Source organism: Pimephales promelas, chromosome 12 (assembly GCF_988280905.1).
Source record: "Pimephales promelas chromosome 12, fPimPro1.hap1.1, whole genome shotgun sequence".
NCBI lineage: Eukaryota > Metazoa > Chordata > Actinopteri > Cypriniformes > Leuciscidae > Pimephales > Pimephales promelas.
The window spans coordinates 26,799,182-26,818,621 of NC_142780.1; the positions used below are offsets into that span (position 1 = coordinate 26,799,182).

The window sequence follows — 19,440 nt, forward strand, 5'->3', positions numbered from 1 at the left end:
AACTTTTTGAGGAGGCACTGTCTCCCTTGGCTCCTCAGAGATAACTTGAAGAGACTTTTGTTAATATATCCAAAGGGTAATTATGAAAGTGCTGCTGTGTGTGTGTGTGTGTGTGTGTGTGTGTGTGTGTGTGTGTGTGTGTGTGTGTGTGTGTGTGTGTGTGTGTGTGTGTGTGTGTGTGTGTGTGTTAAAATGATGCTAACAATAACAAAAAGATCTTGTGTAGCCTAAATCTGAAAAAGCGCGCCTGTTCCTTTAACTCATCTAGGGGCGTGGCTAGCTGTCAGCCCTAGTTTGATTGACAGTAGAATGCATTTGACTCGCGCCGCCTGTAGTATCCACGCTGCCTCGCACACCCCCCCCCCAGTCTGTGACTGAGGACATAAAGCTGCTTTACATCATTTGACTTGAATAGTTCACCGTATTCACGTGTGGCAAGTTTGGTTACGACTTAAAATGACACGTTTGTCATTTGGAATTAAAATATAGGCTAATCACAACGTTTGTTTGTAACATAGTAACACCGTTTTGAACGCCGATGACGGAACCTGGATATTGCCGTCTTTGATGCGAGGATGATTTCAAATAGTTAGTTAGTTGCGCATAACGATTTTTTTTTCCCCCAAAACGAAAGGAAACCGTTTCACTGACCTGAAACATTTGACATTAGCTGAATCTTCTCATCCTGGACTTAATCGAAGTATAGGTAAGTGTTTTTAAAGAAACTTTAGAATAGAAAAGAAACGTGGGCGACAAAATTGACCCTGCAGCTTCTTCAACATATAACGTTAAGATCTTTCGGGCAGTGTCTGTGGTAACACTACAATAAGGTTCATTAGTTAACTAAATTAGTTAACTAACAGTAAACTGTACGTCTATAGCATTGGTTTATCTTTGTTAATGTTAATTTCAACATTTACTCATATTTATTAATATTTCGTCAACATTAGTTATTGCCCTGTGAACTAACATGAACAAAACTAACGTTTGCCTAACAAAGATAACAAAAACAAATGTATTACTCTTGGTTAGTTCATGTTAGTTAATACATTAACTAATGTTTAATAAATTAACTGTATAGAAAAGTGTTATCATGTTTGTCATATTGTTTAATTCATGTTTGATGACAGTGATGCCAAGTTGCCAGTTTTATTGTTGTGGTAAACGAAAACAGTTTGATAATAGTGTTGCATCACAGTTACATTATTTATTATAAAACCCTATTCAAAGATATGGACTGGCAAATAAATCATGAATGATTAAACAATAGTTCCACAAATTATGTTCTGAATATTTGGAATACAAATTGAAACCTTCAGTTTACAATCAGCTGCAATTTTGTCAGTATTTCATCTCTGGTACCATCGGACCAATGTTTGCTGGGTTGTGATCCATTTGCCTTCTTTTTTCATTGTGCATGGCTTCAATTATTTAACTGTTCCTTTTGTACTGCACAATTATTTTGAGTGTGTTTCATTATAGAAATGCTTAGACAGTTCATGTTTATCATCCTTCATCCTTTATTTGGGAAAGTGTTCAAGGGGAATGGGTTTGTTTTAAATGAATGATGAATGAGTGGTTGATGTGTGAAAGGGTGCGTGATAAATCAGATCATACATTGTAGTGTCATACCACGTGTTGCACATTTTTTTGAGTAGTCTAAAATCTATTTAAGCACAACTTGTGTTTGGATTTTTATATTGTGCAAGTAAGTCAAGACAGTTACATTTTGGCTGCGTGAAGCATGCTCTTGGAACAATAACAGTTCAACATCTTGCCTTTTCAGTAGCTCACTAGTTTCATTTGGAAAACTTTGGTCAGTCATTTAAAAAAAAAAAAATCTGTCAAACATACTACAAACATACTACTGTGTTATCATTAGACCTGGTTCTAGATAAGATATTTTACACAATTCTCATAAGACTAAAATAGAGAAGACTGATGAGTTCCCTTGTGAAATCAACAGATGCAGCGATGACAGTAAGATGAGACACAAGTCATCACAAGATGATGGCCCAGTGTTGGACCCCATGTGTTAAAGGCGCATCATTAATAAAAAAACATCTATCTATCCATCCATCTATCTATCCATCTATACATCACATACACTCATATCTTCTTTGAATGAAATTGTTCAGAATGCCACGCTACTCTTTTCTGTTCAGTGAATAGTGAGATGACTTTTTACAACTAAAGTCATTCCTGACACAAAGCTATATCGTTTTACTTTAGAAAACATAAAAGACAGAGCTGCATTTTGACATTTGGCATTCTGAAGCTTTGTAGCCTCTAGATTTATTTCTTTGTAGGAAAAACAGGAAAAAGGAGAATCATGCTGACATTATGACAGTGAGTAAATAATGACAGGATTTTCATTTTTGGAGCAACTACCCCTTTAAGCTTAGTGAAGCAACTCAAAAAGTATAAAGCTCTAAAGTTCATGTGATATCTCGCAACAGACCCGCATTTCATTTATTAATAGAGCCGCTGAAGAGATTGATTCGAAACTCCACAATCAATCAAATGTTTACCTCAGAAGCTGTAGGCTCCAAAAGTCATGCATCTGTAAACTTCAAAGAGGTTTTCGCACATATGTGTTGTCTCCGGAAGAATGTGGCAGTTGCTGGGGCTGTTGATAAGTGCCTCTTTTGCCTCATTGGCTAATGCAGATAACAAATGGGATTTTGGTGCTGTTGGTGTCGCATCTGTGGTCTCACTGATAAAGCGTCTGATTGAGTGTTGGGAACATATTGCAGTCGTGTTGGGTTGCAACATTGTTTAAATAAACTTTCCCCCCTTAATTGAACAGATGAGGAGGTCCAAATGCAGCTGTCACTGATGTGTGTGCATGTATGTGGTTGTAATGACAGCACAAGGGTATGACCACCAGAGATGTTTGACACAAACATTTTTAGCTATCAAATCCTTTTGATTAGGCTGGAGCACACTCTACTCCCATAGACAATTAGACACGTATTGATCCTCAGGAAAATTGAGGATCAGCTAAAATGAGGATTACAAGACAGCTGCTCTAAGATACTAAATGAATCCCTCAGACTTTCTTAACCTCTGTTAATTTATTATCATAAATGTGCCATGATCTGACTTCTCCACCCTTATGAGTCAACAGACTCATTTGCAGAAGGAAAGCATAATGTTTACAGATTAAAGTGTCAGGTGACATGTTACTTTCTTGTGATCTCTATTTGAAGCCTCTGAAACCAACTTTGCTAATCTATAAAGACAGGTATATTAATCTATAAAGACAATATATTTTAAAATTTGTTTTATTCATGTGATGGCTAAGCTGATTTTTTGGTAGCCATTACTCCAGTTAGAAATAATGTTAATATTATTATTATTTATTTATTTATTTTTGCTGCTTATTTTTTTGTGGAAACCGTGACACATTTTGACCATTCAAAAGTTTTGGAGTAAGCAAGATAAAAAATAAAAAAATAAAAAGTTAAATTTGACAGTAAATGACAGTAAAGACATTATTATAATGTCTTATTATGAAAAATTTGTATTTCAAACAAATGTTGTTCTGTTGAACTTTCTATTCATTAAAGAATCCTGAAAGAACCACAAAAGAACAAAGAGCTATGTTTAAAAGATGTGATCCTAAATTTGAGAGTTGGCTACAAATATTTTCTTGTTCACTCTGGCAAAAATAAGTTTAGAGGCCGTGATTGTACAGTGGATATTACTGTATTTTGGATCAAATAAATACAGCTTTGGTGAGCATAAGATACTTTCAAAAACATTTAAAATTTCTTATTTATTCAAACTTTTGACTGGAATGTAGCTATATAAATGCTTTTGACATTAATTTAATGGTTGAACGTTGGAGTATGTTCCCATAGTTCTTCAATATAGAAGTAAAGTAGTTTAGAAACTTTGCACAGTAAGCCAAATGTCTGGATGTCTAGATGCTGCAGGAAATTATGGACTGCTGGCCAAAACCAACAAGCAGTCGAAAGGAATAAAAAAAGGCTTTACGTTAATTTCGGTCTGTGTTTACTAAAACAGCAGCACAGATTCAGACTAGCATGCTACTGTATGCACAAAGATACCACACTGAATTGTAGCTTAAGCATTCAGTCTGCAATTTCCTGTGTGCAAAGCTACTTCAGATGAGCCACAAAAAGGAAACGCTCACAGATAACTTTTCGGGAGTGCCGGGATGAATTGCACGTCACGTCACACACCAGAAAAATACCAGTTAATCTTGAGGCTTGTTTTTTTGCTAGGATATCATGCAATGCAAAAAGGGCCATTCACACAAAGAATGATAATCATAATAATTACTTCCATAAAGTTTTAAAAATCACTGTAACCCTAAAAAATTGCCACACCAAAACCTTAACAATAACAACACAAAAAAAAAACGATATTGTTGGAATCGCTTTTATAGTGATTTTTTTCCATCACTAAAGTCCAGCCGGGACTTTAAAAGAGCTTAAGCAGGAAACAGAATGTTATATCAGTATTATTAGTTATGGTTCTTGGTGTTAGCTGAACTTTTTTATGCATTGTATGTTTGAAATCCTTACGTCAACAGTCCTTACGTCAATGAATCAGTTAAGTGACCACTATCTGTTTGCAATGCGTCACTTGCCACTTTCTGTGGCACATGACACCGTAAACAAATAGTTAATGGTGTCGTAAAGTTCTAAGTGCAAAGTTGGCAAATGAACTTAGACTGGACTCTGGATTTGAATCTATGTTTAGTAACTTTAATTAATAGTACTAGGTTTTAACATTCATACAGTTCCTACTTTTATTGTTGTTCCAACACAGATCTGGTGGTATGAGCATGTGTGCATCCATGATTAAGGTCATCGTGACAAGTATGATGACAAGCAGTCAAGATCCAGATTATAATATGGATATTTACATCCATCAGTTAACTCAAAAGCTCTCTCTTTATCTCTGGTGCAAGTCTATTTTTAGCCCTAGTGTTGTCTCTCTTTGATCACCAGTGTTCCCTATGGTGAAAATCAAAGTGTGAGTTCAGCTAACCAGTTGAGAGGGTATTTGTGGAGGGTAAACATGATGGACAATGGACAGAATCACCTTTCAACACCTCTTTAAATACATTGGGGATAACTTTAAAGAGCCAGTAAATCACCCTCGCTTTCATGCTAATGTGGTGTCACTTTACAACATCTGTCCTGCCAAACCTGTACTGCTTCCTCCCTTTTTTGATTGATTCACTTCTGTTGCAAAGATCATTAGCTATTCACTTAGGGGCCGCTTACACGACACCGTTCTAACAGAAAGCCCTTATGTGAACCCGTGATTAGGTGGAAATGCAGACGGCGTGCATATGCGTATTACGTGTTTTGTCTATGTGCATTTGAATTATATGCGCGCAGGCATGCCTTTCTTTACAAATTGACCTCAACAAACTATCTGTCCTTAAAAATTCATTATATAGAAAAAGTTGTATCTGTAGAGGTGAAGGGAAGGAAAGGAGGCCCTCTGAGTCTGCATTGAGTCTGATACTTCCTAATCGAGTGCAACAGTGCCTGTCAACTTTTACAGAGGCCTTGGTTACAGAAGTGTTTTTCCTATTCACATTTTTCCATATGGATTGAATTAAAGTATTTGTTTAAGAGTTTTAAGCCATGAATCAAACCAGCCAGCTATGAGGTGAATTACAACATTACAAACATTGATTTGAACCGAAAAATATTTAAAAACCATAAAAGACAAAGGTACACTCAGTATAAAACGGAAGTATTATTATATTGTTGTGTTCATATTATTGCTAAACTGGTTCTTTTGCACGCTGTAATGATTGGGCAGAAATCTTTTTTTTTTCTGGGCAGAAAACATTAAGATAGAAGTTCACCAAAAAAAGAAAATTAGCCCATGATTTACTCACCCTCACCCTTCCAAGCTTTATAATGGGAGTCAATGGGTATATTTTTTTGGAAGTCCATCAAGCACATCCATCCATGATAAAAGTGCTCGAAACTGCTCTGATAGGGTTAATAACGCCTCTTTGACGCCTTTCGCAGTTCAAACAAACAGCGTTGGGGAACCGCGTCAAGTTAAAGGGTTACTCTTGGCATAAGTCGACTTGCGTACAGCCGCCTACCGGAAGCTAGTTATAATTTTAGTGAAAGTGTTCAATATGGATGTTTTTTTTTGTTTTGTTTTTTCACACGAGCGCATCGCTTTACTTCGGAAGACATTTAGGCCCACCAGAGCAGTTTCAAGCACTTTTATTATGGATGGATGCGCTTGATGGACTTCCAAAAATATAACCATTAACCATTATAAAGCTTGGAAGAGCCAGGACAGTTTTTAATATAACTCAGATTGTATTCGTCTGAAAGAAGAATGTCATGTACACCTATGCTTCAGGGTGAGTAAATGATGAGCCAAATTTCATTTTTGCGTGAACTATCCCTTTAAAAACAGGCCTGTAGAATGATGCTTGCTCCTTATTTCTCAATTAATTCCTGCTGTGGCTTTAAATAAACCTTTAGTGTTTTAGCCTGACAAACTGTGATGAGCTATGGAAACTTTAATACTGCCCAGCCAAACCTTCTTAATGTCCTGAAGAGTGGGGATCAACAGAATCTTTTTAAAGTTCAGCCCTTGGAACACTAAATAAACACAATTTTTTCCTAGCTATTTTTCTGAAATAATAATTAAAAAAAAACATAACACCTTTTATATGAATAGTTTTCTTTACTTAATGATTAGTATCTTAATTTTTGTAATTTGCTGGTCTGAATGCTTTTTGTTTTGTTACAGCCACATATGAGAGAGACCACAAACGACAATGTCAAAGACACAAAAATCAGAGTCCAGGTCTCGCTCTCGATCGGCCTCCAGATCAAGATCCCGTTCTTATTCCCGCTCCCGCTCCAGTTCCAGATCTAGATCAAGAAAGCGCAGATATGGGTAAGTGACCATTATGATAATTAAATAGCATCTATTGGCTTTATTCATTAATATGGCATGCAAAAAATACTGTCAATTAAACATGAGACAGTCACACTTTACTGCACAGTACAAAGCTGGTGTGGGATGAAGTGGAGTTGGTTTCGATTTTCGATTTCAGTTTTGAGTCCGATCTTTCAGTTTTTAGTTTCAGTCATCACTTTCAGTGACGTGTTGTGTATTTTAGTACATAAAAGAATGAATAGGAAAGAAGGGAAATTTTGTAATATTTCGTAATAAGAGGAAAAACGAATTATCACTTAAAAACTAATTTCCTGTAATCACTTACATTTTACTGACTATTGAATGATCCATGCGGACTCATGTAGCTTCTTTTTCTGTCCTGCAATCAGGCCCAGATGGAATCAGTACGCGATTCTACTTAAATGAACGTAGAAAACGTGGCTTTAGAATCCATCTGGGTCTGCTTTTAATCTTGTGCTTGATGAACAATGAAGTTTCACTACTCATTCTGACTATACTACAATGCACAAATCTAAATACAAAAAGGCTTACTGTGTCATGACAGATGTGCTTGATTGGACAGAAAGGATTGAGTTTGATTGGAAAACTGTTAACTTCTCACTTTGTACGTAAACACAAAATGGAACTTTATTGTAAACACACACCATGTGACTCATGCTCAGTTTCCCATCCGTGACTCATTTTACATTGAAAAAAAAAACAATATTTCAGTGCCAGTGTCATCCATTTAGCCACAGCTGCCAGGCCAAAGTTATGTAAGGTACACCTCTGTACATAAAAAAAAAGTACCCTGTATTTTATAATGCCTTTACTCTGGCTTCCTCTCTTGTTGAAAAGGGGCTGCACAGTCACTGTGATTTTACTCTCCTTTCTCCATGTATTCATCAGCATTGAGTCAAGTCTGATATTTGGGAAGGGCTGTGGCTTTGGAAAGGCTCACCGCACTTTCTTATTTCTCATGCTAAAATTGTACTTCCCTGCACATTCTGTTAGGACTGCTGGTTTTGTGCTTACAGCACAGTAGAGGCTCTTAGGTAGCCAAATGTAAACTGTTCCTGCCAAAACTGTACTGTTTTAGACACAAATGGATAAATACTTGTGGTACTCAGGTTTTTTGTTTTACATTTATTGTGGATGCATTTTTTTCCCCCCATAAGCATGGATCCTTTTTCCTGTGTGGTTGAAAGCGTACTTTGGGCTGAGTCGGAAACTACATTGTTGGTTTTTCATGCAAATTTGCTAAATCTGATGTCCCTTATTTGCAAGGGAAATATTGCGAGCCTGGGCTCTCATTGCCGACCAGTTTCAAAACAGAGATGCCACAGCTGGAAAAAAACTTGACATGTACGCCATGCAAATTTAAAATTGCTGCATGGTTCTGAATGTAGTCAAACTGTCCCAATAAAATTCATGGGTCATGAGTGTCAGGATGTAAAATTCCATTGATAAATATAAACGTAAAAATATAGAATGCTCACCAATTACTCACCGATTATTATTTTCACAGTGATCTTGCTTATGTATGAATGAACAGCTCGTTTTAAAATCTTCCCGGTCTACTGACATTTGTAAAGACATCTGCTTTAAAACATTACAATCCTCGTGATAGCTTTCGTTAACATTTCATTAAATAAATCCACTTTAAAAGCGAATTACTTCTGGACAGCAGTGCCATAGAGATATACAGAGCGACTGCAAAAACGGAAGACAACATTCTAAAGATGGTGGCGCCCTTGTTTCTCTGGTGCATAAGGTCTATAGGAGATAAGAATGGTTTAGATTTGGTTTGTTTCTCACACAAAGCTATGGTATGACTTAAGAAGTTTTGCAGTTCAGTGCATTCATATGGACAACTTTTATGCTGCATTTGTGCCCTTTTTAAAGATTAAATGCCTGAGACTCCATTCATTGTAATAACAGGGAAAAGTGCAACCAGTTTAACTCAAATGTCTGTTTCTGTGTTTCCCAGAAGAAAGAAAATGATATGGGTTTGAAACAGCATGAGAGTGACTAAATAATAACATCATTTTCATTTTAACTTCAGTTAACGAGTGGATAAATAGCTTTTAAATTGAGGGAGCTGTTGTAATGTTTTCTTCAGTCAGAGAGTCTACCGTCTCTGTGCAAAGCTAATGTGTTGTAACTGGCAGGCTGAGAACCTCCTCTTTGCTCCGTAGAAAGAAAGTAGAAATCTTTCCCATATGACCCATGTGACTGACTCTTTCCATCCGCGCTCACTAGAGGAGATGCAAAGTCCCTCTTGCTCACTGTGAGAGTATCATGTTGCTCTGTGCACTACCTTCTTACTCTGTATTCCAATGAAAAAACGCAAAGGGTGAGTAGAAAACCAGTCAAATCTGATCAGTGTAGGTTAGCGTTACTGTCGTTATGTTTGTTGGATGGTAAATTGGTTGCAGGGTGATATACTTGGATAATCATTTGCGAGGCTTTGTTTCTTCCAAATGATGAAAAAAAAATTCCACTGCATTAGATTGGCATGTCTTAATGCAATTCTAGACATAATTGCATGACTTCTGCGATTTGAAATTCCAATACAGTTGATGTGTGCATAATACTGAAACGTTTCAGTGTCTGTTTCTCCTCAAATGAGATTATATTCAAATTTCTATAGAACAGGGTGCAATGCAGTATGAAGTACTTGGATGTGCAAGTTGTTTAGTTGATTATCAGTGTTGGATATGTTAAGACGTGCTAAAAGTGACTGGCTTACAAAGAGTCCAGAACTACTTAGAGCTGTTCATAAATAGAACAACAGGGCCACCGTATGGCTTCAGTTGACTTTGCACCAAGAGCTTTTGATTTCTTTTGATTTTAATATCAGCAGTGTTTGTTACCTGAAAGAATTCTTTGACATACACAAATTACTGATCTTAAATAGTTGATAGTTTTAATTTCTAAATTCTAAATTAATTGCCACTTTAGCTTAAGCTTTTGTGTGAGGAAGAGACCCTTTAAAGTCATTATTTTGTGTTAATCTGAATTATGAACATTAATAACATCAAACTTTATGCATTCTCAAGTGTCTCATAACCAAATATCTTGACATCATAACCAAATTACATTTGATTAACATTTGATTTAAGATCCACAGAGGAGATTAAGAGTACTAATAATCTTTGGTATGTTGTTCCACACGCAGAGATTTAAAGCTCCAGAAGAAGTAGTCCAGAAGATGGACTACTTTAATGAATTTCTATTTACCTATTTGGAGTTTTAAAGCCCATGATCACTCTCTAGTTGTATGGAAAAAATCTATTTAAAAATGTATTTAAAATTCTTCTTATTTTGTTCCTTGCATGCATGTGTAATGCCTCATTGTGTCATTTTCTCCATCCCAAGTATTTTTGTTGGTTCAATCCTTCCTCTTGTTGTCTTCAAGCTCTAGGTCTCGCTCTCGATCAAGATCGCATTCCCCGCCCCACAACCGTGAACGGAACCAAACACGGGAGTACCAGAACCAACGGGAGTTTCGGGGCAACCACAGAGGCTTCCGGAGGCCGTATTACTTCCGGGGCCGAGGTCAAGGATTTTTCCGTGGCCGTTTTCAGCGTGGAAGGGGTGGATATAACAACTACCATCACAAAAACTGGCAAAACTTCCGGCAGTACCCTCAGCAGCAACAGAAGCAGTACTACCCCAACAGCCCCAAGAGGGGCCGTTCACGCTCTCCCAAGAAGCAGTCCAACAGCCCGCATCCCCGCAGCCATTCCCGCCGCTCTGACAGGTCATCCTCTGGGAGATCGCCCCAGTCGCACCACTCTTCCTCCTCCAACTCTGGGTCTGCCAAAGGCACTTGCAAGGATATAAGAGAGGATTTCTCAGTGCCCGAAGAAACTCAAGGAGGTGGAGATGGGGCTCTGGCAGAGCAGGTGGGAGGCTCTTCTTCGGCCGAAGGGAATGCTGATGGAGACAGGACTTTGGTGAACTCTCAGGTTTTGACGAACCATGACGCTAGTCCTAAAAGGACAAGTCTGCAGGTTTGCTCCTCTGTCACTAATGACAAATCGATTAACTCTGCAACCAACGAGACAAGTCCTACTCATAAGAGTTTAAATGCTACAAATAAAGGTGCCACCACCTGGCAGAAAGTTGCAACTGCACCTTCAAACAGCCCCATAAAGAAAAGCCATAGCCCAGTTTTCAATGGTTTTGGGCTCTTTACAAATATTGACCAACAGACAGATGATAGAATTGCTATCTCCGCTGCATTTTTGAAGTAAGTATGGAAACTTGTAATACATTTTTTTATGTTGTTCATTTATCCATTTTTACACTACCGGTCAAAAGTTTGGAGTAATACATTTTTTATGTTTTTGAAAAGATTCTCTTATGCTCACCAATGCTCTATTTATTTGATCAAAAATACAATAAAAACAGTATATTGTGAAATATTATTACAATATAAAATAAGTTTGTTTTCTATTTGAATATATTTTAAAATGTAATTTATTTATTCTTGTTATAGCAAAGCTGAAGTATTATCATAATGCTGATTTGGTGTTCAAGAAAACATTGTTGCTGCTTAATATTTTTTGTGGAAACCATTATATAATATCATTCAAAAGTTTTGGGTTAGTGAGATTACATTTTTTTATATACTTAAATACTTTTATTAAGCAAGGACACATTAAATTCATCAAAAGTGACGGTAAAGAAATGCATAATGTCTTTTTATGAAAGATTGATATTTTCAAATAAATACTAATCCAAATCCATTGATCTGTTAGTCAAAAAATTCTGAAAAAAAAAATGATCACAGTTTCCACAAAAATATTAAGCAACAACAGCTGTTTTTAACATTGATGATAATAAGAAACATTATTAATAAATGATAAAATTGAGCACCAAATCATCATGATCCATCTGATGGATCATGTAACACTCAAGACTGTAAAATTCATCTTTGCCATCACAGGAATAAATTACATTTAAAATATATAATAAGAAAATAGTTATTTTAATATTTAATATTTTACAATATTACTGTTTTTATTGTATTTTTGATCAAATAAATGCAGCCTTGACTTCTTTCAAAAACATGAATAAATCTTAATCATTTCAAACTTTTAACCAATAATCTATATTATTTAACTTCTTTGTCCCAGGGCTGGGTATTTTTCTCAAGCCTTTTAAGCTATATTGATGACAGATGTGTATATATTTGATTGAATATTGCTTTATTTTCTTTTTCTTTTTTACCTTTATTTTAGTCAGTTATAAGAGTGGAAGTAACACAATAAATCCTGTGTGCGTGCCAGACAAAAAGTAAGATTGCATATATGGTTTGCAATCTGCTCTTCAAATGCATCAAAAAAGCAGTTGGAAGAATGAGCCAAATATGAAGAGCTAGATATGCCTTGTTTACAAATGTCAGCTCACAGTCTGTAATTTAGATGTGCTAAAAAAAGTCTAAAGTGTTTATATTTGCACTTTGCAAATGGAAGAAATGATACATTCCCACTTCCCTGCTGCACACACACTTGTTTACCTGTTTCAGACTGGAAGCCATTCATTTGTGCACGGTAAAATGACCCAAATCCATTACAGTTTATGCATAGTTCTGTCAGTTTGACATGAAGCAGCAATCCTAGGTCACATCAAAATGACAACCGATGCATCTGAGCACATTATTGTAAATAATAAAGAACTGTAAATCTCTTTCTCTCATTTACCAGATTCCTGGAGGAGCAAAATGTTAAAAAACAGGCCTCTGAATGTGAGAACAACACACACAAAGGGAAAAGTAACAGAGAATTAGTATGCGATAAAGAAAATGTAGGAACCTTTGAAAAGGGCATCGAGTTGTCTCGCACTAAAGATCATGACAACGCAGGAGAGAAGGAGAAATGCAAATCTACAAAGAGTGGTGATGGTAAAAAGTTATCCATAAGCACCCCTAAAATGGGTCCACGAAACACCCCATCATTTCTGTGCGAGGATGGTGAGGACGAAGTTGAAGAGGGGGAGATCTCTGATAGAGTGAGGGATATGGAAAACAATTCCTCCAAAAGAAAAGGCAAAGTCACGCTGTCCGCTCGTGAAATGTTCGAGAAGCGAATCAGAAGGATGCAGGACATGCCATGGGACGATGAGCTGGAGGCTCTCCTGCTCTGCCATAAACAGGAAAGAGCAGCGAAAATCCTAGCTGCTCTCTCTAAGAGAGAGCAGCTGAGTGGCATGCTCAAGGATCCATCCCCTGAAAAGCTCTCAAATGTGAAACGAAAAGAGAAACCCACACTGCTGCCCAGGAGGAGTTCTGAGAGCCGCGAGCAAGAGATGTTTGTGGTTATGAACGAGGAATCCCCACCAAGAGCTTCCGTGAAAAGAGGAAGTGAATTCAGTGTAAGGATGGATTCTCTCAGTGATGACCTGGCTAGGTAAATGATTTTCATTTCCCTCCAAGATCTCAGAAATGATCTTTTGCTTTTACTGGCATCTTCACAAAACATTGCATCGTTGTGCATGTGACTGTTTCTGACTATCACATGCTTCATTTTGTCTTCTGTCACCATTGTTCTATTTGACAGAACATCTGTTTTGACCAATGAAAGAAGGCATCTTCTGGATCTTGTGCATCTTGATGAAAAGGATTGGGAGTTTCAAGCTGTCCTTCAGCATCTTCAGGCTCAGCAGTCACCCAGAAGTCCATCTGAGCTGTTTGCCCAACACATAGTTTCAATTGTCCATCACATTAAAGGTGACTCAAACCTCTCTGTCCTGTACGGCTAAGGTTGTGAGAAGGTTGTTATGGCAGTAGTATTTGTATTGATCCATTATCCCTCTGTAAAATTACAAAAATGATACACCCATTATACACTGCAGACACACACACACACACACATATATATATATATATATATATATATATATATGTGTGTGTGTGTGTGTCATTCATAATGGGACAAATATATATATATATATATATATATATATGTGTGTGTGTGTCATTCATAATGAGACAAATATACAGTACATAATCGGGTCGCCATTGTAGTTTTTGTTGAACGCTTTTTAATTGAATGCATAATACGTATGTGCATGATGTTCACAAATTCTTGCAATTTTGTGGTTTACATGGAGATGATCACGGTATAATTTTTCAAATGTTGCGTTTTCAGGCCCCCAAACGCTGTTGTAGTGTAAATGCACGGCCAAAAAGTTTTTAAATGTGTAAACACTCCCCTAAATATTTTGTTGTATTTTTTTTATACTTTATTTATTAAATTAAAAAATTCTACCCACAGCTCAATATTTTCCTTCTTCTGGATTGACCCTAAATGACCGCTTTGCCATGTACCAGAGAAGAGCTGCTGAGAAAGAACTCATTAAGCAGAGAAAGAGTCCAGAGATACACAGGTATAAAAATTTCAAGGACAAATTCCCACACTGATTTCTCATGCACGTATGAGCAATTGATTTGTTTTGACAATTTCTAAGACTATAAGAAAGGAGGATCAACATACATCAAAATATTCCACTCTTCACCTCTTTTTTTTTTCACAGGAGAATTGATGTTTCTCCCAGTGCTTTTAAGAGGCACTCTCTGCTGTTTGATGAGATGAAAAGCACCATGGAAAACAGCTTCAAGGTGACCAAAAATTTTGAAATATGACGTATTTTGGAAAAGAATGCTGTGCGAGTGATGTGGCCAAAGCATTCTTAGGCTTCCTTCTCTCTCTAAAAAATCTTGTTTCTGATGAGAGAGGCATAAAGTCCAGAAAGTGACATGCAAAAAGAGGTGCATTCAGGTTGTTGTGTTGTAAATGCCTTCCCTTTTACAAGCCTTCCTAAGGCAGTTGAGGCAAGAAATCAGAGGTCATAAATGGAAGTGACCAGTTGTTTCCATGTCAAATCCATTCAAAGGACTCTAAACAAAAGTCATAGTAAGTATTCTTCTTCAAAGCCTGCAAAGAACAAGTGAAGTGTTTAGGCAAAGTAAAAACAACATACTTTCATGAGCACCAATGAAAGTACTGTATTTCTGATGTGGTCCTATAATGGTGCCTACTACTATTTTGTTTCGTTTATTTGAATATCTTTCGATTTCGATGAGCAAGTGCGAGGAAATCCGAATGTTATTTTGCGACCTGTTGCCATTTCTGACTAAATAAGCCTGTTGAAAGACTGTAAGAAGCCAAAATGCTTCATAAAATGATATCAGAAAAGGCCTCTTCCTTTCATCCATTTGCATGATTGTTTGAAGTCCGCTTTTGCTGTATTTTTCATTTTGGTCCCACCCCGTACAATGATGCATGAAGCTAATAGGTCACGCGCTAACCCACATCTGGCCACAACATCTCTCTTTCTCCTCACGGCAGGTCGATAGTAAAAAATCAAAAAGTGATTCAATGGACCTTCGGCTGGATATTGAGCGCAGAAAGAAATACTTGAGTGGAGAGAGAGAGCAAAGAGAGGAAGAGTACGAAGAAAGAGTATCGGGGGAATCTCCCGAACCAAGAAAGGAAACATCCACTGAGAAAGCCTCAAAGAACCACAAAAAAACAAAGTAAGCTGCATAAGAAAAGATGCTCCATCCATACACATTACAGAGTGATTGTGAATACAGAGGTTCATTTATAGAAAACAGCTAACAATCATATTTCTGTTTGTGCTTGTTGTAACTCCTCAAGTGAAAAATCATCACGGTGATAATGACTTCTCAAAGTGTAGTTGAAAACTGCAATTTTGATCAACCATTAAATTTGCAACATCAGATAAAATTGTAGTTGCTTCAACATTCAAAGAATCTGGTTGAGCCATGTAAAGATTTAACAAGATGAAACCGTGAAACCTCGCAGGAGGCCTTCAATAAACACTTTCAAAAAGGCCTGAAGATGCGTTCACACTGTCAGCAATCTGCAGAAACAACAAGTCAATCATTTTCAATGAGAGTTGGTGACGTGAGGCGACATGAGTGACAGAAATCATTGGGCGAATGTTGAGCTATTGAACTTGCATATGAGCTGCAATACCATACAGCAACTACCAATGGGAGCAGAGCTCAAATGATTGCCTCCCTGATACAGTTGTGTACTGTATTCACCTACTTGCGCCCAACAGAAAAGCAACTTGGTCACCTTCAGGTATTACATCACTGTCAGTGTGAACGCACCTTCTTGTCTTTCTGGTCAATTGGATATTTTGAATATGTTGAAAATAGGTTGTCAGGTGTTTGAAAGTGTCCTGATTTCCTTCGACTTAACGTAGGCTACAGGTAAAGGTGACTTTTTGGTTAGTGGACATGAAAATGAGCTGATAGTCACGTTGAACATGAACGACTGAAGTTGTTATCGCTGATCCAGTCGATTTGTGAGACCTCCGTACATTGATCAACAATGTCTGAATCCAATGTTATTTAATTCTTAAGGAAAAGCAAAAAGAAACGGGAGCGTTCTCAGTCATCTTCCTCATCATCTTCTGCTTACCATGAAGAAGAGGCTGAGATCAAGCCAGAAAGCTTATCCAGAGTCCAGCAGGGGTTTAGAGAGCATGGAGAGCCTGTGGAGAGAGGAAGATCACGAGGAGGCTTTGTAAGTTGAGTGCTATTGAAGAACTAAGATATTTGTTTATTGCCTTAATAGTTACGCTTTCCATTTGCTGTTTCTTAGCAGCTTAGCATACGTGGTAGAGGTTGGAACCGAGGAAATTTCCATGGAAACAGCAACGGTGATTCACAGATGAACATGTCAGCGAAGAATGAAGACTGGGATCAAGAATACACTAGCAAGAGCAAGAAATATTTCCTAGTATGTTGTGATCGTTGTAAACACCCATTCTGATTCTCTTTTCTAATGCAGTTTCTGAACAACCAACCAACCAACCAAAAAAATAAAAATGCATATCAAGAACAACAAATATACAGTAGGTTATGCTCCATGCAACCTATCAGTTACATTCATGGTCTGTACATGTAATATTATGACAATGTACAATCAAACATAACACAGGTGATTAGGTATGCTTAAACCGAGTAATCTTTCCAAACCATTTATAATCAGTTAGGTGGGATTGATTATACAGTGGGGCCAAAAAGTATTTAGTCAGCCACTGATTGTGCAAGTTCTCGTACTTAGAATGATGAGAGAGGTCTGTCATTTACACCATAGGTACACTTCAACTATGAGAGAAAAAATTACCACAAAAAAACAAAACAAAACAAAAAACAGGAAATCCCATTTTTTTTTTTTCCCTTTTTTTTTTTTTTTTTTTTTAGATAATGGGTTCAAACAGGTGCCATTAATACAGGTAACAAGTGAAGGACAGAACAGCTTCTTAAAAAAGTTACAGGTCTGTGAGAGCCTGAAATCTTGCTGGTTTGTGGGTGACCAAATACTTATTTTCCACCATAATTTACAAATAAATTCTTTAAAAACCCTACAATGTGATTTCCAGGATTTTTTCCTGGATTTTCTCATTTTGTCTCTCATAGTTGAAGTGTACCAATGATGAAAATTACAGACCTCTCTCATTATTCTAAGTAGGAGAACTTGCACAATCAGCGGTTGACTAAATACTTTTTGGCCCCAATGTTTATGTTTTCATTACGCACTAACTCTCCATCAAGGTTTTCAGTCCCACTTACAACTGTTTCATAATTGAAGTCCATATTTTTTGTAAGCCCTTCTTCTGTCTTTTGCAGCACAGTGAACGAGACGGTGAAGGTGAGCGAAAGCTGATGAACACGCGCGGGTCTGGTCGCGGTAACATTGTTCGTGCAAAGGGACGTTTCATCCTCCGGAGGGCCACAAATACCAAAACCACCAATAATATGAGCCCTAAATGGGCCCATGATAAATTCCAGGCCACTGATGATGAGGGCGAACAACAAGGAGATGATGTAGAACAGGACCAGTGAGAATGGAGCAGTAAAGACTTTGAGAACAAGGAGATCCCTCATCATGTCTAGAATGGATATCCTAGAATTATGGATCCAAATCTTTTTGATAGGAAAGAGGCCTTTTTATTGTATTGCTTTTTTATTTCCTATCTAATCATGACAGGCACTGTTAAAAGCAACTGCTCCAACATTTATCATTCTATCCCTACATCTCTGGAAGAATTGGTGCCCAAGTGCCTCCATTACGAATCCTTTTTTGCACAAGACTTTTGAAACATGCGAACGTAAAACACAGTTTGAAGTAGTGATTTGATAGACCGATATAAAGGCTAGGCCAATTGATTGGCCATTTTAAGGCTATTAATATAACCATATGAACTTACAGCTTTGTCTATGGATAGTAAGAAATTTCATTTTTGTGTGTGTGTGTGTGAATAGTTATTAAATGTTACAAATACAGTACAACTCATTATATCGTCTGGTGACCATATATATCGGTCATCGGACACTCTACTTTCTAGATGTTGATATTGGTTTAAAAAAACCTGTTTAGGTCAGCTTCTAGTTCAAATGTTAGGTGCCTAAGATGTGCCTAAAGTGTAGAATGCCAGTATATAGTAACTATACTGTAGCTGGTTATGTTCTATGTTTTTGCCTTAAGAAAGGACATTATTACTGTTAAAAAAAGTTGACATTTGACATATTGACATTTTATGGGCTTAAATGAAACTCTTTGAGACCCTTGTGTGTCTGCTGGTAGAAAAGAAGATCTTGATTTAATGACCCAGTCTCGCTATGGGACCAAACAACATGTAGAAATTCATGTCCCAGTGAGTGACGTGGGGGAAAAAGATTTAGTTGTACATAAAATATTTTGAAGACTGTTAACAAATTTTAGATTTCTCGGGTTGCAGGGTTTTGACAGTATGTGTGTGCATATTTTATTATGGGTTTTCTAATGTATGCCTTTTTTCTATTGGCTAAGTACATTCTTTGGATGAAGTGATCAATTTGGCACTTCGATATTTTAATAAAAAGATTTATGTTTGGGGGAATTTATTTGAAGAGTTAAAATAAAAATAAAACTTATTTGGGGGGACATGAATAATTTACATTCATCGTCAAGAGTGGATTTTAATTGTCTAGGTTCTGATTTGCACTGTGTCTGAAATATACATTTGACTTGCATTTATATACTCACAATCAGAAAGAATAAAAAAGCAACAATTTTCTATCGAGTGGTCTTTTTTTGTGTCAAAAAGAAGAAACTAGCATCAGTGTTGGTTGCAGAAGAGATGAAACAGAATCTGAGAGCAGCAGTCTACATTATATTCAGAAATGAACTCAAATCTAAAGAAAACCAAATCAGGAACAGAACAACAAACATGTAGAATAGAACTGACCACTGAACTATACACTGGGACTAATCAAAGGATAATTTCATAATCCTATTCATCATAGTATAATTCAGTCAAATTATGAACTACACCTATTTGAATAGTCTTTTAAAAATGCTTTATTATTTCTGTGTAAACTGTCCTGACAGGCTCTAAATAAAAGCACTACAGTCACAGTACAATCTGCTATAAAAGTGCAATAAAACAAATTAGACACTTATTACAAAGATTATACTC

General features: G+C 36.9%; 1 protein-coding gene across 3 annotated transcripts; it reads left to right on the forward strand.

The window, feature by feature from the left end:
* Positions 1-337: 337 nt before the first annotated feature.
* Positions 338-19,038, forward strand: thrap3a (thyroid hormone receptor associated protein 3a). 3 transcript variants are annotated; one of them, XM_039679794.2, is made up of 11 exons: positions 338-706; positions 6,775-6,924; positions 10,349-11,185; positions 12,645-13,346; positions 13,497-13,666; positions 14,214-14,325; positions 14,473-14,557; positions 15,288-15,475; positions 16,337-16,499; positions 16,578-16,715; positions 17,609-19,038. In XM_039679794.2, exons 2-11 carry the CDS (start codon positions 6,803-6,805, stop codon positions 17,822-17,824), a joined length of 2,733 nt encoding a protein of 910 aa, XP_039535728.2. In that variant the 5' UTR covers positions 338-706; positions 6,775-6,802; the 3' UTR covers positions 17,825-19,038. The 3 variants fall into 3 exon arrangements, with proteins under 3 accessions (XP_039535728.2, XP_039535730.2, XP_039535731.2); XM_039679796.2 differs by having other exon boundaries at positions 16,581-16,715; XM_039679797.2 differs by lacking the exons at positions 338-706; positions 6,775-6,924 and adding an exon at positions 9,129-9,283.
* The last annotated feature ends 402 nt before the right edge of the window (positions 19,039-19,440 follow it).